Source organism: Zea mays, chromosome 10 (genome assembly GCF_902167145.1).
Source record: "Zea mays cultivar B73 chromosome 10, Zm-B73-REFERENCE-NAM-5.0, whole genome shotgun sequence".
Lineage (NCBI taxonomy): Eukaryota > Viridiplantae > Streptophyta > Magnoliopsida > Poales > Poaceae > Zea > Zea mays.
The window spans coordinates 137,615,277-137,639,806 of NC_050105.1; the positions used below are offsets into that span (position 1 = coordinate 137,615,277).

General features: G+C 45.1%; 4 protein-coding genes, 1 long non-coding RNA gene and 1 other non-coding gene across 6 annotated transcripts; 4 read left to right on the plus strand and 2 right to left on the minus strand.

The window, feature by feature from the left end:
- Positions 1–1,090: 1,090 nt before the first annotated feature.
- Positions 1,091–2,229, minus strand: LOC103641925 (RING-H2 finger protein ATL74). The gene has a single exon (XM_008665231.4). It carries the CDS (start codon positions 1,953–1,955, stop codon positions 1,353–1,355), a length of 603 nt encoding a protein of 200 aa, XP_008663453.1. The 5' UTR covers positions 1,956–2,229; the 3' UTR covers positions 1,091–1,352.
- Positions 2,230–8,469: 6,240 nt separating this feature from the next.
- LOC100281607 (uncharacterized) lies at positions 8,470–15,510 on the minus strand. The gene is made up of 15 exons (NM_001154526.3): positions 15,048–15,510; positions 14,851–14,943; positions 14,566–14,639; positions 14,424–14,482; positions 14,281–14,329; positions 13,555–13,652; positions 13,309–13,343; positions 13,127–13,225; positions 12,818–12,876; positions 12,552–12,726; positions 11,794–11,967; positions 11,384–11,495; positions 10,429–10,486; positions 10,244–10,349; positions 8,470–8,946 (listed from the first exon to the last, which is right to left on the minus strand). The coding sequence occupies exons 1-15, from the start codon at positions 15,432–15,434 to the stop codon at positions 8,743–8,745; spliced, it is 1,782 nt and encodes a 593-aa protein (NP_001147998.2). The 5' UTR covers positions 15,435–15,510; the 3' UTR covers positions 8,470–8,742.
- Positions 15,511–18,484: 2,974 nt separating this feature from the next.
- LOC103642867 (calcium uniporter protein 3, mitochondrial-like) lies at positions 18,485–19,286 on the plus strand. The gene is made up of 3 exons (XM_008666037.1): positions 18,485–18,551; positions 18,737–19,080; positions 19,164–19,286. The coding sequence occupies exons 1-3, from the start codon at positions 18,485–18,487 to the stop codon at positions 19,284–19,286; spliced, it is 534 nt and encodes a 177-aa protein (XP_008664259.1).
- A 24-nt stretch (positions 19,287–19,310) lies between these two features.
- On the plus strand, positions 19,311–20,394 carry LOC103641926 (probable xyloglucan 6-xylosyltransferase 1). The gene is given in 2 exon segments (XM_008665232.2): positions 19,311–20,158; positions 20,238–20,394. A coding segment is annotated over 1 exon segment (840 nt). The 3' UTR covers positions 20,151–20,158; positions 20,238–20,394.
- Positions 20,395–22,065: 1,671 nt separating this feature from the next.
- LOC111590383 (small nucleolar RNA snoR31) lies at positions 22,066–22,163 on the plus strand. Its single transcript, XR_004853510.1, has one exon. It is a non-coding gene; the product is annotated as a small nucleolar RNA snoR31 (small nucleolar RNA).
- Positions 22,164–22,864: 701 nt separating this feature from the next.
- On the plus strand, positions 22,865–23,363 carry LOC103641927 (uncharacterized). Its single transcript, XR_560568.2, has 3 exons — positions 22,865–22,935; positions 23,016–23,132; positions 23,231–23,363. It is a non-coding gene; the product is annotated as an uncharacterized lncRNA (long non-coding RNA).
- Positions 23,364–24,530: the final 1,167 nt, after the last annotated feature.

Sequence of the window (24,530 nt, forward strand, 5' to 3'; positions counted from 1 at the left end):
TCCATCATGGATATAAAATTACGTTATATCCATACTTACTAACATTATAATAGACATGATCATTTAAATCCCAAAAGTAAGTATCAAATACAAAATTTTGATTTAAAAGACGCTAAAATAATATATTATCTTTGTACCAGCATGAAAGATGCTAAAATAATTCATCATGGGTATAATAAATGACACAATAAAATACACATGAGTATCAAAATTTATTATACACATGTACCCTAATAGCAATGGTTAGCAATGGTGGCCCTATGTAGGGGTAAGCATGGGCTCTTGTCCAGGCTCCTCCATTAGCGCTAATGGACCTATACACATGCAGCAAGTAGTAAAATATAGTTAAACCGTGTAAAAGTTGAGTAAGACTATATATTTACAGTATGAATATTGTCATTGTTTAGGCTCTCGAAGATTTCTAGATCCGCCACTGCCTAATATGGTTTTTACCAATCGGGTATTGGGTGCTTTTTGTTATCTCTAGCTAAAACCATTTCCAGCGGTTGTCGTATCATATTCTTTATCTCATTCTCTATTTTAAAATTCATTTTCTAAACAGTATCATCTACATTAAAAAATCTCTTATTTTACCTGATGTGTTATACTGTGCACCACGTAGGCCAGTAGAGTAGGGTTGATGCGTTCGTCCTATTAACACTACTAGATATATGGCCACGTGCGTGGTACCCGGCCAACGATTTTTTTAAGAGCATACACGTGAGCTTTCCGGATAACGGAACCATACATACAAGAGAAATACAGGAATGTTACGGCAATTCATTTTGTACAGGAAAACCTGGAAGCAAAGAAAAAAAACCTGCGTTCAAAAGGAGAAGTTTAGAGCGGGTGGCGATGACATATTCCTTTAGGAATCGGCGATCGACGAGGGCGACGTAGTAAAAAAAGAATCTAAGATGAAGGCACGCCACACCGGCCGCCATTCTGATGTGGAGCAGTAAGGAGATAAGCATCATGCATTCGGAGCAGTCAGGTCAGGTCACGCAAAATACATTTCTTGGGATTCACATTCGCTTTCGCATTCACGTCCCAGGCGAGCTAGCTGAGATCTGATTGCATGATTTACCCAGAACACAATTAATGCTGCGGCGACGATGTTAATTACTCGAGTATTTACAAACTGTACAGTCAGAGCCGGTACGGACGGTACTAGTATGCTGCAGACTGCAGTGTTTCAGCTGCAACAAACGACTGTAAGCCGTGGATTGATCCCGCAAATCCCAGATCACTACCAACCAACCACAGGCAAGCACTACTGAAAATCTATGGAGCAGACGAGAAATTTAGTAGCTGTGAGATTTGCTTTTCGGACCGGAGACTTGCTCTGCTGCCTACGCCAGGAACGGCGGCATGGCGCTGTAGTAGGTCGGCTTCCACGCGGGCCCAGCGGCGCCGGCGTCGTGGGGCCGCGCGCCGCAGCGGCGGCACCGCTCTCCGGGCGGCAGCTGGTGGGACAGGAGCCGGCGGCAGGAGGGGCAGGACGAGTGGCCGCGCAGCCACTCGTCGACGCAGGCGGCGTGGAAGGCGTGGCCGCACTGGGGCAGCACGCGCGTGGGCTCGCCCTCCTCGAACTCCGCCAGGCAGATGGCGCACTCCACCGCCTCCGCGTCCGCGTCCCCTTCGCTTCTGCTGCTGCTGCCGCAAGCGGCGGCGGCGGGTGCGACGTACGGCACGGTGGGGATCCTGCGGAGCACTGACTTCTTGACGCCTCTGTTGGCCGCCGCCGCCGCAGCAGCAGCAGCAGCCTGCTGCGCGCGGGGCCCGCGCCCGCCGCACGCGCACCGCGCCACGAGGCCGACGCCGAGGACGGCGATGAGCGCGCAGAGCAGCGAGGCGAGCACGATGACGACGTCGTGGTCGTCGGGCCTGTCCGACCCAGCCGCCGCCGGGCTGGTCCCCCACATGAGCTTCCTCGTCGTCGTCGCGCCGTGCATCCTCTCTCGCTCGCTCTGTTCCCTTCCCTCCACGGTCACGGGCTTATCGTGGCAGAGGAGAGCAGCGGAGCAAGCTCAAGTGTGCGTGTGGGCATCGGAGCGAGGGTGGCCCTGCCTTTATATAGATAGATAGAAGCAGATCCCACCCAGCAGTAGCCTGTGCCTGTCCTCCTCCCTCCCACACTGTCTTTGTTTGCCGTCTTTTGGAATAACGGATAAAGGCAGCTACTACTCCCCGTCCCCGGGGTGTGAACTGTGGATGGAGTTCAAAAATAGCGTCTCCTCCGACGTGGTTTTCCTACTCTTCGAACATCTTTCCGTGTTACCTTCGGCTTTTTTTTCGTTTTGAACTGTTCTTTAGCGGCGGCGCCGGTACCGGTACCGGTCGCGGGAGGCGGTGTCGTCCGGAGGTTCGCGTGGAACGGGATGCCCGGTGCAGAGGATGGTCCTGCAGGACTCGGAAGCCTTATCCTAGCTAGAGATCAGCGTGCTAGCTCGAGGGGTTTCGCGCTATTCTTAAGAACTGTTTTAAGAACTGTTTGGTTCGTGGCTAACTGTGCCACACTTTAATTAAGTTTAGTCGTCCGAATTAAAAAACTAACCTTAGACATAAAAGTTATGTAAAATGTGATACTTTAATCATCAAATCAAACAATGTCCTTAACTAGACGATGTAAAGTCATGAAAAGAACTATTGTGTTCTATAGATTATATTGTTTATAGAGTAAAATTTAAAATAGAGATTAGATTAAGCAGTGAAATATTGAGTCTGCTCTACTCGCCCAAACAGCAGTCTTCGCACCTGGAAGTGGAAATATCTGCAGCTTTTGAACCGCCATCTGTGCCGTCACTGATAAGAGGCTCAGTTCGCAGGTGCCTCCTGGACTGGAATATAAACGAGACGTGACACATGGTGCACAGCAGCTTTACACCAGCCGGGCGATATTTGTTCGCTCCTTCCTTTCTCTTTTTTAGAAAGAGCGGGCGGTATTTGTTGACACATCATTGTAATTCATTCATCCATGCCGCGACGCATGTTGCCGTCGCGTTCGCCAACGCCTTCGCCACGCGGCACTCGGCGAGGAATGATCCCTGGCACAATTTTTTTCTTGTGTTTATATATACACACATTTCTAGACAACTAGGCGTCTGTGGTCGTGGAAAAAAAAAGCTAAGGTAGGCAATGAGATTGTCACAAAAAACGGTTATAAGATGTGAGCTATAAAAAGTTAAAACATGCCGGATGTTAAAACTGTTAATAGTGTGAATAGAGATGTATCCTGCTCATATTTAATGCGGACGGTCCCATATCAGAGGCCCACGTCAAACGACGTCTGGAAACTTCTGTGATGCGCCATAGGCTACAACACCGCCCTCTGACCTGGACGGAGAGTAGTGCCTGGGAGCATATGCAGACGTGGCAGCTCTGGATCTCCCCTGGCTGAGGGTCCAGAAGACACTTGTGGAGGTCCGGGTGCCTTCCGTAATAGCCCGGACACGTGGTGGCGCTGGACCTCCCGTGGCAGAAGGTCCAGATGGCACACGTGGGGGCTCGAGACCGTCCCACGGGGTCCAGTCCTAGGTTGCAGTTACCGAGCAACCTCACCAACGAGCCTATGGTGACACCGGCCCGATGGCCAGCGGATCTGCCAAACGGTCCTAGGCTGTGAGTTGGGGTAGGTCGCTCGTTCTCCCATGGCTACGGGTAGCCATAGAGGTCCCATCTTGACCCAACAGGAGTGGGTACCCCGTATTTAGGGTACCGAAAGTCTTCAACAGTTTCTAATACTTAGAGAGTAGTTCGATTTTAAATATAGTTTTGGTAGGCCTGCTGTCGTCGGACCTGGCTTGCAGCGGGGTCGAGAGCAGAGGGCGGTGGAGGAGGATGGTCGACCGACATGTGGGGGAGAGATGGTCTGGCGCCCTAACCTATGGGGCGGGCGATGGTCCGATGGCAAAGGAGAAACTTATGTCACGTGCGTCAGACCTTGCTGTCTCGCCGCGCGAGAAGGTGGAAAAAAAGAGTGTGACAGATCTGTGTAGCTCGTTGCATGGGAAAGGGAAAAAATACACGAGGGTGGAAAAAATCGGTATGGACTGTTTTTAGGGATCGGAATGTCTATTGAGTTGTCAAATCTAGAGAGTGAATGGGGTTAGATCTCTCTGGAGTCTGGATGAATCGGTCCGAGAGTTACACCACGCACTTTCACTTTTATAGCACGAGGGAAGAACAGAAAAATACGGAAAGAAACGCCCACTTTTCATTGCCACGCCAAAAGGGAGCAATAACAAACTGTAAATATTTACCCGTAGTACCTTTTCAACATATAAACACGGGAGATCAGTTATCTTTGTCACGTGCAGGGGCAATAACAAGCAGATATATAGATATAGGAGTACCATCAGTCCATGACAAGTACCGTCGCTTTTTATCCGAGAAGAAATGGCTCGCGATGAAGGGGGACCCACAAAGAGTCACAGCCGCCCGCCCACTCAGTTATTCCTCGCGGATTACACGAGTTTCAATTTCAACAGCCAAAAGTCGTGCAATGCAAAAAGAAAAAGAAAAAAAAAGAAAGGGAGTAAAATATGGTTGCAGCCACGGCAGTCTAGGTCCAGCAGCAGCAGGCGAGTGCGCGAAGCCTCATGCGGATTTGAGGTAGACAGTTGACATAAAGTACAAGGTTATCCAGAGATCTGGATGGGTCGTCATTCCACCAGGAGAAAAGATAGGGAAAAATCGTCCCGGATTATAGCTAATAGGGTTAGCACGTTTGTAGATTCTTTTTGTAATAAGGAGCATGTTTGTAGTTATCGCCTTCTTTTTTAGCATGGCCAGGTGAAGCTAACTAGGTCTGGTGACAGAACAACATCCTTTATCACTATCAGCTCACTGCTAGTAGAACCGGCAGTATAGGTACCTTAACTGTCCTACGTCTCATGGCAATGAGTACCCGTGATCGATAGCTGATAGATTTTTACTCTATTAAAGTATGTATATGGCTAAATATTATATACATAGATTTCTTATTGAGTACAAACCTTCACCCAATAGATAAACATGTATTAGAACGTTCCGCAGTCACCCATACCCGTTAACCCGTAGGTATGAAATATCCAGTATAAACTTGGCCCAAAAACATTAACTTGGGCTACAATCATCCATCTTCTTTTGACTATTTAACAAACTTTTGAGCAATAATGTCATGAAAGTCTTAACAACTATTCGACGACCATGTAATGGAACATATATTGTGTTATGTAGTACTATCCTTATGTTGTTGCTTTATCTGATTATCTGTGGTGACGATGAATTGATGATTGAATAATGCCAGAATTTTTGTAATGATATTTAGATGGATATACTTGATATTCGTACAATATATTATTTTGATAGATGCTTAATCTTTGTGGGTACGGGTGACCCAATAGGTGACTCATACCAACATGGGTACGAGTACGGGGTTAAATCCATACCCACCAGTGGATATGATTGATCTGATGGGGTTAATTTTTTCTCGTGAGTATGTATATAGGTAGTAATACCCTGTGGGTATTTACCCATTGCCATCTCTACCTACTCGCTCTATTGTGCTGGGTGGATACGAGGTAGACCGTGGGCCGCTTGTGGTGGTGTCTGTTATCAGCACTTACGAGTTACGACACTGCTCCCGATATTGAGGTTGTTGCTACCTGCTTAGTACTACTGGTTAAGGGTACTGATCATTTTCAAGCAGTGACGGAGCTAGAGTGTGGTAGTCTAAAATCCATTAAACTATAGATACTAGGTATAAAAGATATTAGATATAAAAATATTAATCTTAAGCATCAACTTTGTTTTATTTATTTGATCTGTCTGTGAGATGACACAACGTATAACGACAACATGTGAAGTTAGGTTCCTAGACCAACAAACGCTAGATGGCTATATGGTTCTAGAATAAACGTGCATGATGGCGTTCCAAGCAGATCAAGTACGACTCCGTCCCACACGCGTTCTAGGCTCAGTATAACACGTTGTAAGTAGGGACAAATTTAGGTGTGTTCCTTGGGGTCAGTCGAACTCAATAAAATTTATAAAACCTTTAACAAAACACTATTAAAGTTAAAAAATATATAGTACGGCTAGCCCTGATGACACCAACAATATTCTCACTTAGATTCACTATTGGTTGCACGCTCTGCACACGTCAAATCGCTAGGTAGGAGAAGGCCATGTATATCGTGCAGGTACTATAAATCTAATTGACCACATCCAATCGATCAATTCTCGTACAATTATACGTACATGCGTAGTACATACATTATTTGCTATTTTTTATACTTTTTTATTTTTAAGACGTTAGATGTTTTCATACTTTTTATTTCTAAAATAGTAGATGATTATTCGACCTTTATATTTGATCATATTGTTTTTGGAAAAAAAAAATATTGCATACATATTTGCATATTGATGTACTTATGTTGTGAAAAAAATATTACTGAACCACTCATCACTAAAATCCTAGCTAAGTCACTGGTTTCAGACTTTTAGCACTAACGAAGAGGCTCTGGCCTTCGCTGCGGCTTTCACGTCCTCATCTGAATCGAGCTTCGCGAGCTTCCGCGCACTGATGCGAACTGGACGTTTAGGGTGGGTTCTGGTTTGTTTCCATTGGGCCTGCGGTATCAGTTCCTTCGACAGCCTAAGGAACTCGGCTGGGCTCCAGGTGTGGGATGACACTAATGTATGCAGGATGACTCGATGAGAAGGAAAAGATAGGTGCAACTTATAATTGCAGACAGCTGTGACATGCCGAACGGCACTAATTTTGATAGATAATCTAGGGTAGTGTGAGTTTGTGATAAGATTTGTTGAAGATGAAAGAAGAGACCGCACATCAAATTGTTGTGCGAACCGCGCGCCACTCCTACGATGATGCCGTGCCATGCCATGCCATCGGGCGCGGCCCGAGATTGGCACTCGGCACTGGCACCATCTGCAGCAACCAAGGCTGCCGAGTGCCTTGGAATGGGGAGTTCGGGCTCTGCACCCGCAGATGAGGAACAGCTAGCCCTTTGCTAGAGTGCCAGTGCGGCAGTGCCAGACCAAACAATTACCAGGGGGAAAAAAACACCTGCAGCACAGCAGCAGAACAGCTCATTGAGCTGTAGGCACGTCTGCATGAGTGGATCGCGACTGACGAATCCCCAGCCGCTTTTTGTGAACTTTTCACCCACGATAGCAAACTTGTAGTTGTAGAATAACAAGTGAGATTGCATTGAGGATATCTGGCTCCTCCTCTTTTTTTTTATACACTCAGATAACCCGTTCGTGTATCAAAGAATAAGAAACGTGAATTGTGCAACAAAAACAAACTTAAATGATCTCAATGCTCCAAGGATATAATCATTTTTTGTCCAGTCATCATTATCTCTAGTATTGTCTCCAAGAATGACGAGTACAATATGAATTGTGGGGTACATAACAATGATGTTGCAAACAGTGTTATAGTGAGAGTCCCACCAAGCCTTATCAGGCATAGACAATCCTATCTCTCTTGTTAATCCACCCTCAGTTTCAAAATTACTATAATCTAGTGTTTTTTTATATATATTCTCAAGTATAGCAATTTCAAGCATACCATGGCGCTTACAAAGAAACCCCCAACAGTATTCAGCAAGGAAGGCATTTGATCAAAAAATGGCATGCAATCAGTATTCCTCTTAGCAACGATAACAAGAACTAGTTTAAAAGTTGATGGCAAAGCAATGTATATAGTAAGCAGAATGTGCCCCTTACATGATCGATGTTTTCGTTCTTTCATGTTGCTAGCCCTATCGTAAACTTGACCACAAATTTTGAGCTATAACCAAGCCATGACTAACAAGTAAAAGTTCGATTGTTTTTTTTAAGCGATGAAGAGTTAGTATCATCTACGGGTAAACTCCAATCAAGTGTCCACATGGTCTTTCTAATTTATCAACATAACACAAGCAAAGGGCTAGTTGTTCTTTGTGATATGTCACTATACTTTGCATAGGGTACATCACCAAAATTTTTAGTTATTTTCTTTCTGATTTCTATGGCACAACATCGAATAATTTGCTTTCGTGTGTTTGGGCTAGCTAAGATGCAATTACCTCAAACATTATCCAAAATATATTTGTTCGCCTCTTCATTATTTGCTACAATTTATTTCAGAGGCCGATTCCCTCTGTAGATGGACTTTTCGCTTTTGTCATGTCCACGACATGTCAATACTTAATGCAAAAACCTTAAATACTTAACTAAATAGGTCAGCCTGACCTTATATAGCCGAAGAGAGTCCACTTCTCAATCTTATAATCAATCGACACCTTAGGTTTCACAAAGCCACTATCTCTCTTGAGTTGCTTTGTGTGCAGTAGAATCCAACAAATGTTCCAAAAGTGTTCTCTCCTATATTCCAGTTTCTCCAACCATCCATAATGGATGCATCTGCCCTCTTGGGGTATTGCCCCTATATTTGTTGTCTTTGAATAAATAGCAGATAAAGCAAAACATAAATGATGTTTTGGATAAAGGACTGAAAAAAAAAATCGGTACATTTCCTCTGTAATTGGCAATTAAGCTTACAACTTATATTAGTCGTAACCGAAAGAAGTGTTTCCTCACGTAACCCATTCTGCTCAAAATTGAAGCTACAACACCCAGACAATCCTGGAGACAACACTGGGAAACCAAACTCCAAATGAGAGGCACACAACCACCCAATGCTACCCCAACAAGCCGGCCTAATTCTTGGAGATTCGCGGTGTTTCCTTCTCAGGTCTCCATCCGCAACCTTTTGGAAGGTGTGCTGTCGCTAGCCCCTACTGCCTCGACTTTTCCGTTGCCTTCTACAGTAGTTTCTACGGTGCTATTGTGTTGGTCCCCAAAGGTCCATCCAGGAAAATCTGATCCTAGAAATAACGAGGTTGGTGTGGTTCTGTAGAATGCAAGGGGGACCTGTTTTAACCGCCGACGTACCTACAATTCAAAGTTGAAGGACTGGTAAATTTTTCTGGAAAATTCCTAGTTATTGTAATTAATACTCCAGAATAATATGCAAACTATCAGAATAATTGAGTAATTGACATGGCAACAGATAATATGCAAACTATCTGGCAATTCCGCAATTGTCCATATTTATGCATAAACCAGGCGGCCCCATATCTTCTACTGCAGCATGCTAATGGCAAATGCCAAAATTGTTTCACTTCCTTCAGGTTTGAAAATAAATCTGAGGACATGATTAAGTTCCTGCAATTTCTGCTGAAGAACCTGAACATTGCTACCACAATTAAACCTTCCCTTTCAGTTTCAGCCCAATAGATGGCACAGATAAGATAACGTACTTCATGGCACACAACTTATTCGGTAAAAGCAGTGAAATTTTATGGTATCCCGCGGACATGCATCAAAAGTGTATTTTTACAACCGGACAAATTACCCCCTTGACTATTCCTAAATGCTTTTGATGCCGTGGCAGTGAGGCAAAAAATGTTAGGTAGTTTCTTCTTTCCCTCTCGTGCCACCGCTGCCGCCCTCATGCACGCTTGCGGGACAATATGGATGTGACACCAGATGTGGCAGTGAGATCCAAATGTTAGGTAATCTCTTTCTTCTTTCCCTCTCGTGCTACCACTGCCACCCTCATGCACGCTTGCGGGCCAAACGGAATGTGACACCATCACACTCCTCCGGCATGACTTCCCATGCAGAGATTGGGAGCAAGGCCACATCCCACCAGGTAGGGAGAGAGAGAAGAGGGAAATGGGAGGTCAGCCACATCCTGCCATAACCGCATCCATACAAGGAGCGCACAAGTGAGCTGAGAAAGAAGAGATGATGTCAGATGAGCCTGCCCATGCCGCCCTGAAGGAGAGGGAGGTGGCAGCGTTGCACATAGGGAGAAGGCCGCAGACATGCAGCATCGCAGGGAGAGACCAGGGATAGAGATATGTCCCAATATAGTTGACATGGCTAAAACGAGGGATTGAGATATGGCCAAATATAGATGACATGGCTAAAACGAGGAATAGAGATATGACCCAATATAGATGGCATGGCTAAAAAAACTGATAACATGTGGGCTCACATGCCAGCCAAAACCACCATCAGAACTAAGTAATTTGTGTGGTTTTGAGAGATGAGGGATGTATATTGTTTGGTATTCAAGTGCGTCTTTTAAAACCTCGGTGACATGTTCTAGGGGGTGATTGCAAAATGGCATTGACTCAATAGTATAATGCAAGTGAAAAGTACTAAGGTAGTGAAGGTGTACCTCGTCCCTGAAAACTGTTGCATAGGAACCTGAACTGAAGTCCGTTATTTTCATCTCAGTAGTTTTGGCCCGGACAGTGAGATCCTCCTCAAGTGACACAACAAATCTAAGAGTACCACAAGAAAATGAACACACAACAAAGAAAACTGCACAGCAATCAGGACAGCGAGTTACTTTCCTATTACCTAGAAACTGCAGAAGAGTAATGATGACGAAGCGTGTCTATTTCCCACAAAGAACTGCCTGTATCACACAAACAAATATAACACATGATACAGAAGAATCAGTTCACAAAATTATCATAAATGAATGTGTCATTGGCATAATAAATATGTAAACATGCAAGCATATCAACTTGCAACTGCACCCATAAGTTATTATGAATGTAACTTCAGGATGTAAATTAGAATCTGTCACTATGTAATCATAGCGGATAAATCATAAGACAGAATAGTCATTTAGTTTGGTCAAAAAATGCATATCAGACAACATAGAATGAATCAACAGTCATTTCATTTTAAGTTCCCACCAGTTTTCAGCTGTTCATTGATTGCCGTTTTAGTTTATGGCACCTTAAGGTATGCATTAAAGAACCTTAACACGTCTTGACAACCTTGATATTTTATAACAAAGGGCATAAACAGTGCTGAAAGCTTTCAAAAAAGGTGTCCAAAGAAGAGAATTTATAGCAGTTAACCGATAAAATTCTAAATACTAAAGTTCATACAGTATAGATTTGATAGTAAACATGCTTTCTATAAAGTTTTTTCTACTAAAAATAATGAATAAAAAGACAGAAAAATACATCAGCGTCAGAAAGCAATGAGCGAAAAAATAAAGCTGCAAGTTACTTTTTAAAGTAGGTTGATTAGGTCACTATACCAAAAAAAAGGATGAAAGTTACAGTTCTACAGCTTTCAATTTCAGAGTTCTCAATCTTCCTATGTGAGTCTCATTATCGTGAAATCCTTAACCTGATCATCAAGTTAAAAAAACATGCTTCGGGACTGACAGTAGTGTAACTTGAGCTCAAAGAAAGATTTTTTAAGTGACCACTTGTCACTCAGGAATGCAAGAAAAGAAACCAAAGAAAAATAAAATGGTGAGATAACACCCGTTTGGTAATGATGAAATACTTACGCATTGCACCAGACTTCGCAGGGTCTGCATCATTCTGGTTAAAAGGATCAGAACCAATCTTCTTAGATTGACTAGCTTCTCTTGTGGCATTGCTATCACTCTCATCAACCTCCTGAAAGCAAATCCATAGCACAAAACTTAGCTCGTGAAACAACAAAAGGAACTCTGCACAGTCAAATTTGCTACCAACGTAGCTCAAAAGTCACTCAAAAGACAGTGGTGTATGCACAGTTGCACACTTGGATCAATCAAGCATCCTAAAATAAGTTTGTGAAACAACAAAAGGAAGATTCCACAGTGCAAATATGCTACCAATGTAGCTCAAAGATCAGTGGTGTAAGCAGACTTCGATCAATCAGGTTTCCTAGACATCCAATACAACTATAAGAAGAGTGTAGCAGGTAACATACCCAATGGACCAAAAAATTAACTGAGGGGTGTCTCCTCAGCAGATTATGAATTAAAGCAATAATAATAAGAGCTCCAGCTGGAGGAACTGAAAGAGCAAGTCTACTCAATCTTTTTGCAAACGCAGCAGCAAGATAGGCAGGAAGATAAGAAGATTTCAGGCATGTGTCAAGAAGCTGCAAGAAAACAAGTCAAAGGTCAGCCTCAGCAGATAGACATAACTAAATGGTAAACAAGATAATAATGCTTACAGAAAAATAAAAACAAATTCTATTTCAAGGTTCAGCAGCATGTATTATGGATATTTGCTCCTCTTAAATTATAAACATTGTTCACAACTAGACCAGCAGTGGACAATGGACACAAACTCAAAGGTGTTTCTCACGGTTTTCAAGCATCAGCATTAACTAATAAACTACAAGTTTAGCCTACTATATTTTGTAGGTAACTTGCACATGTATAATTCTTTATGCCAGCTGCTAGAGTCAGCATTAAGACCGCCATGACTGTCCCAACTGAAAAATAATTCTAGACGAAGATGGAAAACTATCACTGTATATGGGCCTGAATGAGATGCTCTGGAGCAGCATTTACTAAATAAGAAGTTGTGGATGGCCAGTAAATTTAAGGCCTTGATATTTTTCGCGTAGTGGAACTTTATGATTTTTTTCAGCTCACAGAAGTTATTTCGTCATAAAAAGGGTGATCTACCAAACTCAAAGGGGCACCATAATGTGGCAGAATACTTTTTTACACTTACTTGCAAAAACACTGATCGGTGTTTTGCCATGAAAACAGCCGGAGTCAGTAGTGCATAAAGCTTTTCATAAAATTTTGGATACTCCAGACCGTGTTGTGTCATAAGAATGAAAAGGCCACTTAAGGCCATCACACTGATAACACCACCAATATCATATGATCTAGTCAAGAAATCACTGCAGAATAAAAAAAAGTATACATATGACAATATCTATGTCAGTGAAATATGAAATGATGTGCAAATAATACAGAAATCGTACAGCCTACCATAAGATGGAAGGGTTTGACATTGAAGGAATGACATTTTGATGAATTGAAGCAAGGACCTGCAAGATACCCCAAAAAATCAAGGCAGGAAACCATAGCCAACAATGAAGCACCTAACTACTACAAAATAAAGTGAGTAGATGAGGGAAAACAGACAATGAATATTTTCATCTTCATAAGTACTTATATTGTTACCATACCACAATGCGCTAAACTGCGCATAGGATAAGAAAATCATTGCTGCAAGGGTTTATAATTCAGATACAACAGTTACCATAGTTATCTTTTTCAGGGCAAGAACATCTTTACCTCCTTGTACACATCAAGTGGTAGTGGTAACTTGAGAAAAGACAGCCATGCTTTGGTGAACTTCAATTTTAGTTTCTTATTGATGTACGTAGAAGTGTCCTAAATAATTCCATCAGTTAATACCCAGCACATTAGAGCTTAAGCTGAAAAATGACAGTTTATCTGAGGTATATATGAAGTACCTTGGAAGAGTCATTTTCTCCTTTAGAAGATAGACCTTCATCAGAAGTACAAAACCAGAAGTCAAGAGTAAGAACACTAATCACACCTTAGCGCATACACATATGTGGGTTCATAAAAGCACTAATTAAAGCATAAATAATTTAAATGGGAACTATTTTGTAGGCTCACAGAAACACATGAAATTACTACTGTATTATAAATGAGAGGAAAGTTTTAAAGTGTCAAACAAATAATAAAATACTCACCAACAGTACTCCACATATCAAATGTTGATTCCTTTTGAAAATCCATCAAAGGAACATGTGCCAAAAGATTGTATATGTTGTGTATAAAAATACTACTCCTGTTATGTAAATAGAAGAACATCATAAGACATTAAAATTATACAGCTTTGAAGATGTTCAAAGGCATTGAATATAGCAACAGTCGCAGGGTGACAGGGGTTGTATGGGTTCCAGGATTTCAGCTGACAAGACAATGCATATCATGCTTTAAATCATCCACACCAATGACCATAACCTACGGATTAACTTCCGAGCCAAAAACTATTGATGATCAGGCCTTAAATAATCCACACCAATGACCATAACCTATGGATTGACTTTCCAGAGCCAAAAACTATAAGACCACAAGGTACAAACCTTCGCTAAATGGCTAGAGTGCACAAGCGCAAGATAAAATACAAACAACAAATCTTCGTTAGTTGCCAAAAAAACAAGAAGCTAGTGCTGGAACAATTACAACTAAACACAAGACTTTCCTATCCACATTCTTTTAGAAGGAGGCATGTGCTGCGTGCAGTTGCTGTGCATAGGTTTGTAATAGTCATTAAATTTGGTGCAGAAATGCAATTTTCTATGGTCTCATGGTGAGTCCAAAGTATGAGCTTCGCTTAAGTTATTTTTGGAAGCATTAAACTACAAGTCTACAACTTAAGATCTAAGACATATACCATGTAAAAGAAAGTATACCTGTTTTTTGACTCGTCACTTCCATTTTGCAAAGCATCTTTTCCAGAGCCTGGAACAAAATAATCGGGTAACAAAATAGTAGAGATGTCAAACTATACAAGTGTTTTTATGACCAAACAAAAAAAACAAAGATTGAAGAGTACCAGTGGTTTTACTGCCCAGACTGTTGGCAATCTTGTCTAAGCTAGTGTAAGTGAAGTAACTGCAGAGGCAATGGTAGGGTGAAAATAAACACATATTGAAAAAAAATGCCAGTAATACAATAAAAATTTAAGCACGCCGTACCGAATATCAGTGTATTTGAAGTACTTTGATACAAGCAACTCTAACAACATATCGACGGGATCAGCAGCATGAACCTGTAGAAAGAATGGGAACAGATAAGAGCAAACCTTTAAGAGTAATAAAAGTAATAAACAAGCGATACTTAGTCACTATTATTGACTTGGCAGCAGAGTAGAACCAGACAAAGCTTATACCAAATAAGAGTAAGAAACAAGCTCTACTCTGACACAAGGCAAACCTCCGGGAAACTACACATTTCTAAGGCATAATTGAAGAGAAACTCACGACAGCGTAGAGAAACTTGTGGTAAATTGCCGAATGGAACTTCCCATCCTTCCCCAGCTTCACGAAATCCATGAGAGCATCCAGTGCTACATCCTACGGAGCACAAAAGGTAAGCGAGTAAGCGGAAAGTCAAATTGTTTGTTCAACTATTTCCTCGACACAAGCAGATGAGAAACTAATAACAACTCGAAGCTAACCCTGATTGCGTCGTCGCTGTGTGGAGACACGCTGAGCTCCACCAGCGCGGCGACGAGCTCGTCGAACCGCTGCCGCAGCCAGGCTCCAAACACGAGCTCGGGGTCACTGCCCGCATCCCCCGCGTTGGCTGCCGCGGAGGCGGAGGGGATGGAGGGGATGAGTGGTACGAAGAAGGACTGGAGCGAAATGAGCGCCTCGAGAGCGAGGTCGAGCGGCGCGGTGGGAGAGAGGAGAGCGAGGAGGGCGGGGGCGTGGTTGAGGTGGGAGCGAGAGGAAAGGAGCTCGGTTCCCAGCTTCTTCACCTCATCTAGGGCTAGCGTCCCGCCTCTGGAACGCCGCTTCTTCGAGGCAGAGGCGGTCGCCGTCGGCAACGGCGATGTCGCCATGGCGGGAGGTTGGTAAGCAACGGCGGCGGCGAGGCAGGGGCAGGAGTCGACTTCTGGGGTTTATGGACGTAGGTGCGGTTTGTCAGTCCGGCCCGTATAGATAAATCTACGCGCGCGTCCAGTATGAATGAGATGGCCCAATGGAGGCCCGTTAACGATAGCTGACGCACATGTTTTTTTCCCGTCTATATCTTTATACTACTACTAGGTGAGTGCCCGTGCGTTGCAACGGAAACATATAATATCACAATAACTTATGTATAAATATGTGTTATACTGTTATGAGAAAATGTTTCGTAATTCATTTGTGACCTAACCATATATAAATTTTGCCGGTCAGCATAGTGGACGTTTCTGTTCATGACATTGTGACACTCGAGACAAATACCGAGCAACAAGCAAGAGGTGTATGTACTCCTCTAAACAGTCATGACAATAGGGAACTATCCATCTGTGATAATTTTAGTCAGGTCATTTTCAAGAATGCTGAGAAAATATCTGTCGGCCAAATTTCATGAATAGGAAACTTTGTACGAACATGTGTAGTAGCAGTAGATCAACCATCTTAAAAAGATATCTAAAATAAAAGCTTCCTTTTTCGTACTCATTTCAACATATTAGTAGTCCATTCGGCTGCGGTTACGTTTGTGTTTTTTAACTGGAAACAAAATTGCATGATTTATCGAGATAATAAGAGTTTTATGCCTCTACTTAAAAGAGAATGTTCCCTTCTTCCTAGGTTTTCTCTTTCTTCGTCTTCGAACGAAGTCCTTCTTCTTGCTAATGCTGCCAAGTGCCTTCAAGATGTTGATTATGCTAACTATCATCGGTCATGCAAAAATCATAGAATTGATTAGTTCCTTTTGCACATGTGCTAAGGTCACCAAATTTTTAAACAAGAGTGAAAGCAAACATCAATTTGGTAGTAGCCAGATTTTCACATAAGTACAATCAAGGCTTAAATGTAAACTCATAAATGTCCCTTATTCATGTGTCTTTACAATTAGGCCAATAAGGTGGCAACTTGTAGTATAATTCCAAAACCTCTCCAACCCACAAAAAGATTTAAGCTTGAGGGTATGCAATTTGCAGAGGTATTTTAAGTTTTTGTTCCAGGAATAAACTGACAACGCACTCCTTTCCAAGCTAATGTATTCCTTTTTTTAAGAGTGAGCGTTCTGATTATTACTGCAACACAAGTTTCCAAATATTCCAAAGACTCAACTGAATCGTAAAGTAAGGGATCAAATTTGTATCCCCTGTAAGTTTCTTAGGATAAAAAAAATGTATCATTTCACATAGTTGAAATCCATTTCATGCCTCCTCCTAGAATCAAATTACTCGCTGCTCACAACTGGCAGGCCCATGTTTATTCCCATAACTTTAACTGCCAATTCAGAAAAAATGGCCGGATGAAGCTTGAACAGAAAGCAACAATTCTTTTGCAATAAACAAAATAAAAGCACCAAGACATTAATGGGATACAAAGTGACGTTGGGACAAATTCAATTCATCATTCGTGTTACTGCACATTTAATAATCCACATCTTTATCATCACTGTCAAAATCTCTGCAGTCTCCATATTCTTTCAAAGCATGTTGCTAACCGCGGCATGTTTGCAAAGACATCCCAAATAATAATGGAACCATGAATAATTTCTAGACAATGTTAACTAACATGTCATTGAAATAGACGCAATGCCCCTATTCATTACATGATTTCAAGAATTATAGAACAATTAACTAGGTCACAAAAAAGCATATAGATTAAAATATGCAAGAAAAAAGATGTTTTAAGAAAATGAGAAAGCAAATAGTCTCGACCCCTTTGTTTTGTTTGTTAAAAGAAACGCATAGGCTAAGCAGCGTACCTGTTCGTGCCTGAGGAGTATTGACTTCCAATTTTAAACTGGATTCCGCACCATCGATGGATTCCATTAGTTCAAGGATGAACTCGATACAAGGAAACAGGCATGCCTTCAGGGTTGAGGGGACTCGCAGAGAAGCACAATCTGGCAAATGGAATGTCGATGGTGCTTTTCTTGAGTTCTCTTCGGCAGTAAAGAAGCTCCAGTTGGGGATGACAATGTCGAGCCTTGCAGGAGCTGATCCATTTGGTCTGAGAGAGCTTCGATGGATCCAAGAAGACGATTACCTCGACCACCCTCTGACCCTCGTCCCCGTCGTTCCCCAGATCTCCTCTCGCATCTCGCATCTCGGCGTGCCACCACCCTCACTGCAGCCCACTCCACTCCACCGCTACACTGAAATCAACCACCACGCCACAGCACCACCCAAACCCAAACCCATCCCTAAATCCCGAGCCCCAAAACCCCTGTACGCTCCCGCCGCGCCGCAATGGCACACCACCACCACGCCACGGCTTCGGTTCGGACGACGGAGGAACGGGCGGCGAGGATGTCGCGTAGTGCTCGGTGTCGACGGCAGCGCAAGCGTCGGGCCCACAAGCATGTGGTCTTCGTGTACCTCCCTTCCTCTCCAAGCTTCGATTCTAGACAAAGTCGTTGAGGCTCTTCCCTCGGCGCTGGTGCTGGTGGGTTGCAAGTGGCGGTGCGTGGGTGACCGGGTGGTGGTGGTGTTGTTGGGATGCCCGCCGCGGCGGTGATCGTAGCCCGCCTCTGTGTGCCGCTGCCAAAAGTCACCCGCCACTCGAGCAGGCGCCACCCCGACTGCCGCCGCCGCTGAGGAGACGAGTGGCCACAACCACACGCTTGGCGCACGCCATGGATGCCTTGTCCCGCCCTGCTGTCGTCATCGACAACGGCACCAGGTATGCCCCTCCCTCCCTAGATCTGCGCGTGGAGGCGTGACTGCGGTGTCTGTTCGAGCGTGGGCTAGGGGCGGGTATCGCGCGACGGGGTCGATGCGCTGGTTCCATGCGCGGTGGAGGCGTGCATCGTGGGCGAGATCCGCGAGCGGGTTCCATGCGCGGGCATGGGGAGGTGGCGCGTGGGCGGGGGGCAGGTGGGGCTAGGAGCCTGGGAGGCTGCTTGCATGCGCGGGCGTGGGCAGGCGAAGGGGGCGGGGGCATGGTGAAGCCGTGGTGGACGTCCTCGTTAGGTTCATATAGGATAGTAGAGATTAAAGCTGTAAGGGGTAGGCTGCCTCCCTGGTTCTGCCTTCGATGAATCTGCACCGTCCGCTCGCTTCCGTTAATCTACACCGTCGGTCCGCGTACCCCTCCCCCACCCCACGTGAGCCGCCGCCGCCACGCCTCCCCCAAATCAAATCCCCAAACCCCGGGCCACCGCTCCACTCCTCCTTGTCGCCGTGCGGTTGAGCGCCGACGACGCTCGGGCTCCGGCGGTTCCTGCAGGAGCAGCCGGCGTTCCGCCCCGCCGTGCCGCCCGACCTCTTCATGCCCCTGGCCGACCGGATCCGGGACCTCGGGGTCGGCGTCGTGTTCCCGTGGATCAACCTCGACGGCCTCGTGCCGCCCGCGCCGGCGCCGGCACTGGCCAAGCGGGAGCCGGACGCGGTGCTGCCCGCGGCGAGCCTCACGGTGGAGGAGGCGCGCAAGGTGCTGCGAGCCACGCAGATGGAGGCGGCGCGCCCGCGGATTCGGGAGTCCGGCGCCGGCGCCGTGCCATACGCCGACTTCCTGCGCCTCTGCTGCGACGCCGCCGCAACGAGCTCGACCCACCGCCGAGGTCGCTCAGGGACCCGCCCTACACGCTGGGGCCCAAGATCTCCGACTGGGACGAGCAGCGCGCCGCCTGGCATCGCCGCCACCCGGAGACGCCGCCTTTCCTCAACGACATCAAGCCACGGGTGCTGCTCGTCATGGGGTCCTCGCCCAAGCCCTGCGAGAACCCCGTCGGGGACCACTAACTCCTCAAGTCCATCAAGAACAAGATGGACTACTGACACGTCCACGACATCGAGGTCTTCTACAACATGGCGCTGCTCGACGCCGAGATGGTCGGCTTCTGGGCCAAACTCCCGCTCATGCGGGCGCTGCTCCTCGCGCACCCGGAGGTCGAGTTCCTCTGGTGGATGGACTCTGACACCATGTTCACCGACATGGCGTTCGAGCTCCCGTGGGAGCGCTACGGGCCACACAACCTGATCATGCACGGCTGGGACGAGATGGTGTACGACGACAAGAACTGGATTGGGCTCAACACCGGCAGCTTCTTGCTGCGCAACTGCCAGTGGTCGCTTGATATGCTGGATACCTGGGCGCCAATGGGGCCAAAGGGCCCTGTCCGCATCGAGGCCGGCAAGGTGCTGACCAAGTCCTTGAAGGACCGACCAGTATTCGAGGCCGATGATCAGTCGGCCATGGTGTACATCCTCGCGACACAGCGCGAGAAATGGGGTGATAAGGTTTACCTTGAGAATGGGTACTACCTCCACAGCTACTGGGGGATCTTGGTCGACAGGTACGAGGAGACGCTTGAGAACTACAAGCCAGGGCTAGGTGATCACCGGTGGCCGCTCGTCACACATTTTGTCGGGTGCAAGCCATGCGGCAAATTTGGAGACTACCCTGTCGAGAGATGCCTCAAGAACATGGATCGTGCATTCAATTTTGGGGATAACCAGATCTTGCAGATGTATGGGTTCACACACAAGTCACTGGCAAGCAGGAGAGTGAAGAGGATCAGGAACGAGACCAGCAACCCGCTTGAGACGAAGGATGAGCTTGGGCTGCTTCATCCAGCATTCAAGGCTGTGAAGACTTCCACATGATAATTAGAGTACAGTTCCACTTGTTTATTTTGTTGGCTCGTTCTAGATCCTGTTAGGTCTATAATCCAAAGTGTTCTTTTTTTGTAGAATCTGGTGACAACAGAAGTTTGGGTTGGGGTCATGGGATGGATATCTTTGTTGTAATGTGAGGTGTTAGGAGAATTATGTTATGTTTATTTATTGGCATAAGTTATGTCTTACACGTACAAATGAGTTAATGGATGAACTCAAGTTATTGGTTCAATTATAGATTTCAATGGAGTTTCCTGTTTTTTTATTATTGTGGGGATTTATGTTAGGTTGTCTCCACTCTCCAGGAGACCGTGTATACTTAGACTCTACTGTTTATACAATAGGAGGTGAGATATAAAGTGCTGGATACGGCCAAAGTGTGTTAATAGCCCTGTAGGTGTTCTTAAATCAAGCTTGGTGTGTATATATAAGCGATCACCAAAACGCGCAAAAGGCTTGCTAGGATGATTTTTGTTACCATGCCAGGCAAGCTTATGTTCTTTTAGAAGTACTGTTATGCTGACTTTTGTATTGCAATCTTCCATTAACATCGTGACGAGTTTACCTTAACAGCACTTCTTACAGTGGAATGCGACTGCAACTGGTTGTAGTCAATGCAGTGACATGGTGCTGTTAGCTTGGCAGGGATTTCTTGATATTATTATCGTCGGAAGATTCGACAACAGTTCCTTGGTTTCAAAATTGATCGCTACTGTCGATGGATTTGTATGGTCTTTCCATTACCGGGGAATAGCTTGCCTATCAATGCATGCTGCCTTCTGTTGGATCCTAGCAGAATTTCGTAGGCATCTGTGAAGTGTGAACAGCATCGCCACAGAAGTGCATATGGATCTGGAAACTATATGATTCTTCAGCATCCTGTGTCAGGAAAATTATAAAACTGATCCTACGAAATCAACGATTTGCCTCTCTCCGTGCCGAGGTAATTACAGCTCGTACTCCAATCAGTCCTCTTTTCTAGGTGGTCAACTTCCATGGATACTGGCGTACCACTGCCAAAGAATAGTATCGAAGGCTCTTACAGAGGTTTGATAGGTCTGATGCAAGGACAAATCGACGCAAGACTATTCCATGAATATAGTGAGACTGATTCAAATCCATGACCAGGTAACTTAGCGAGCAGCGAGACATGAGAGGTTTGATAGATCTGATGTAAGGATAATAAACCGACGCAAACCTTTTTCATAATTGTAGAAAGACCGTTTCAAATCCGTTATCTGATAACTCATGCTACTCTACCAGACCCGCCCTATTATTTACATACGAAGAAACGATGCTTGTTTATCTCAAGTGAGCCTTTTGAGTCTTCATGTTTCATTGAAGAACATCATTACATGCACTATCCATTTGGCAAAATTAATAGCAATTTGTATTTCTTCTCTGTTTCAGGAGTGTTGGTCGGTTCCTGTTGGCTATAAGATATTCAGATAGTGTATGCCTGTCCAACTGAAGTAGGCGTCCACAGAGAAGAAATACAAATTGCTATTAATTTGTTTCGTTGTTTTCCCTGATCCGTAATTTGATTTTAGATGCAGTACTCGCGATCCAACCTATTTGGGATGCAGTACTCGCGCAAGCGCTACTTCGTGCTCGAGGACGCCGCGCTCCGCTGCTTCAAGTCTGCGCCGTCCTCCAAGGGCGAGGTACCCTATTGCCACCACTGAATAACTACAGGCCCCCTCCAACCATGTTTCATTGTTTTTCCCTGATACGTAATTTGATTTTAGTTGTTTTTTGTGCTTCAAGTCTGCGCCGTCCTCCAAGGGCGAGGTACCCTATTGCCACCACTGAATAACTACAGCCCCCCTCCAATCTTGTTTCATTGTTTTTCCTTGATCCATAATTTGATTTTAGTTGTTTTTTGTGCTCCGTGATTTGATTTTGGATAGTGAAGATAAACTGATGCATAATCCAGCACTTGATCCGAGGCCAGCTTCTGTCGAGCGACTGATGCGCAGACATCTATGTATCTGAGTCCTTAACATCCTGTAATGGTTTTAACCATTGTTTTCTATTCTTGTGCTGTTGAATTGCATCTCTATATTTTTCTTTGTAGTATCTGATGGCGAAACCTCGAAACAATCTTAGAACACATTTCGACACATTGCTAGCATCACTTTGAGTGATAAGTATATTATTTTCTATTGATGCTGCAATTATGCTTCAATTCTATAAGGTGTGATGGCAGCTGAGCTATGTTTCTTCAACTAACCAAAATTACACTCGTGGAAATGAAAATGTGTTTGATGCCTTTTTTTTGCTGCGCTACGCGCTGCGCAGGTGGATTCTTTCATGGTGTTCGCAGTCTAAGTTTCGGGGTTGACCTTCAAGAAATAAGGCTGATGGGTGTACTGTAGGTATATGTAATGCGTGTTTCTGTTATGAGCTATGTATTTTGTCCATGGACAAGATAAAACTGGTGTTTGGTAAGTATGTATGTAAAACTGATGCCTCACATTCTTGATTGCAGAGAATTGCAATAGCTTATCTGCTGACCGCCCTCCGTGAGATTTGGATCAGAGGAGATGAAGATGTAGACTATGGATACGATTTGCTCAAGCGATACCGCTACTAGCTGTGAGTTAGTTAGACCAAAAGTACTCCCCTTTCTGCACTATGGGAAGGATCACGAGCCATTTTGTTCGTAGGCGCAGTCGTGGTGATAACATACAAGTCCCTGTTGTACGATATCTATGTTCCTGACTGGGAGTACCAGACATCAGCTCCTGGCTCCACAGAGAAGCATTTCTTTGTAGTTTCTACTTCATCATTTCTTTATGCTAAGAGGTTTTATTACTCATGAGCTTCGAATTCGCAATCTTTCTTGCTTAGGTGAAATGTGGAGTAAGAGGTGACACCAGCCCAGGCTGCAATGCAGTTGGCATGATCGACCGTAAAATCCTGGGCATCCAGCATCTCTACGCCCGACCTGTTTATGCACGATCCAAGGTTCTTTTTTTGTTTAATAGCATTTCTATTCCTTTTTCTTCAGGAGACTTCTCTGCCTCTTGTCCGTACGATCTCTGATTTCTGTTCTCCTGTGGCAGCAATGCAGCATCGACTCTCCACAAAATGGGCCCCTTCCTCCTGATGCGCCCTCTTGGTGCCAGGCCCCTTTTGACCCCCATCTTACAACGTGGTGGACGAGGAGGACAAGCCGGCGGCGGTGGCGGAAGTCGGTCTCGGGCCGCGATGGCATCGAGCGTCGGCGACGCGTCGTTGTTGTTGGGGAAGAACGAGTCCTACCTGTGTGCTAACAAGGTCGACCTCGAGAGCCTAGACATCCAACTGGACAACAGGCGCTGATCCTGCTCGCTCACCCTCGGCCCGCTGCCGACCGCCCCCAAGGTGCCCGCTGGTGTCTTCGCCAAACGCGCCTTCCCAGGCCCCGCCTAGCGCCCCGTCGCTGCCTGGGCTACCGACGACAAGCAGGCCTTCACCGCCGCGCCGCCGGCCGCCAAGTAAGACCCCGCTTTGATATTCGCTACGGGCACGCCTTACCGTTTCTGCCTAGAGTTGGACTTGTACGTCACTGCGGGCTGAGCTGACTGATGCGGTGATGTTGATTTGTGCAGAGCGCAGGTGGTGGGATGGCCACCCGTGCAGAACTACCGAAAGAACACCCTCGCCGCGAGCTCCTCCAGGAGAAAGGCACCGGCAGAGGACGCCGCGTCCACAGCTCAGACCATGTACGTGAAGGTCAGAATTGGAGACACTTTAGACTTTGAAATTAAGAGGTGGTCTACTGGAAAACAGGGCAACTTGCGCGCTTTGTTATTAACTTTACAATATGTGAGTTGATGATACTTTTGGTACTGGAGAATGAAGCTAAACTGCATGTGGTTTCTACACATGGCTCTGCTGCTGCGCTCTTGTAGATTCATCCGAGTGACAAGAAGGTAGATTACCAAATCCAGAAGCTCACCAATGCGGCTGACAATGCCACTGCTCAAGAGAAATCAGGAAATGCAGAGGCGAATGGGAAGGATGGGCATTCGGATGAGGAAGACCTCCTGAAGTATAGGCCAAACCCAGATATGATGGACACAGACTAGTCTTGATGGTTAGGTGATGCTTTTCACTTCCTTTATGATTCTATACACTTGTTACATCGCTAAACAGATGCCAGATGCTTCCTTTTGTGCATTCACAAACACCGTACATGAACATTACTTTGTGAAATGACTACAATAATTAATAACTTGTCCGCACTTGCAATATTGGAACATATCAGTTGGTTTAGCGCAAATATCAATAAGTTCTCATATTTGTGTTCGTTCAACTTCTCATCCACCAATCACCAATGTGGTACACTTGCTACTGTGGACACTTGAATATGCCAGTTCA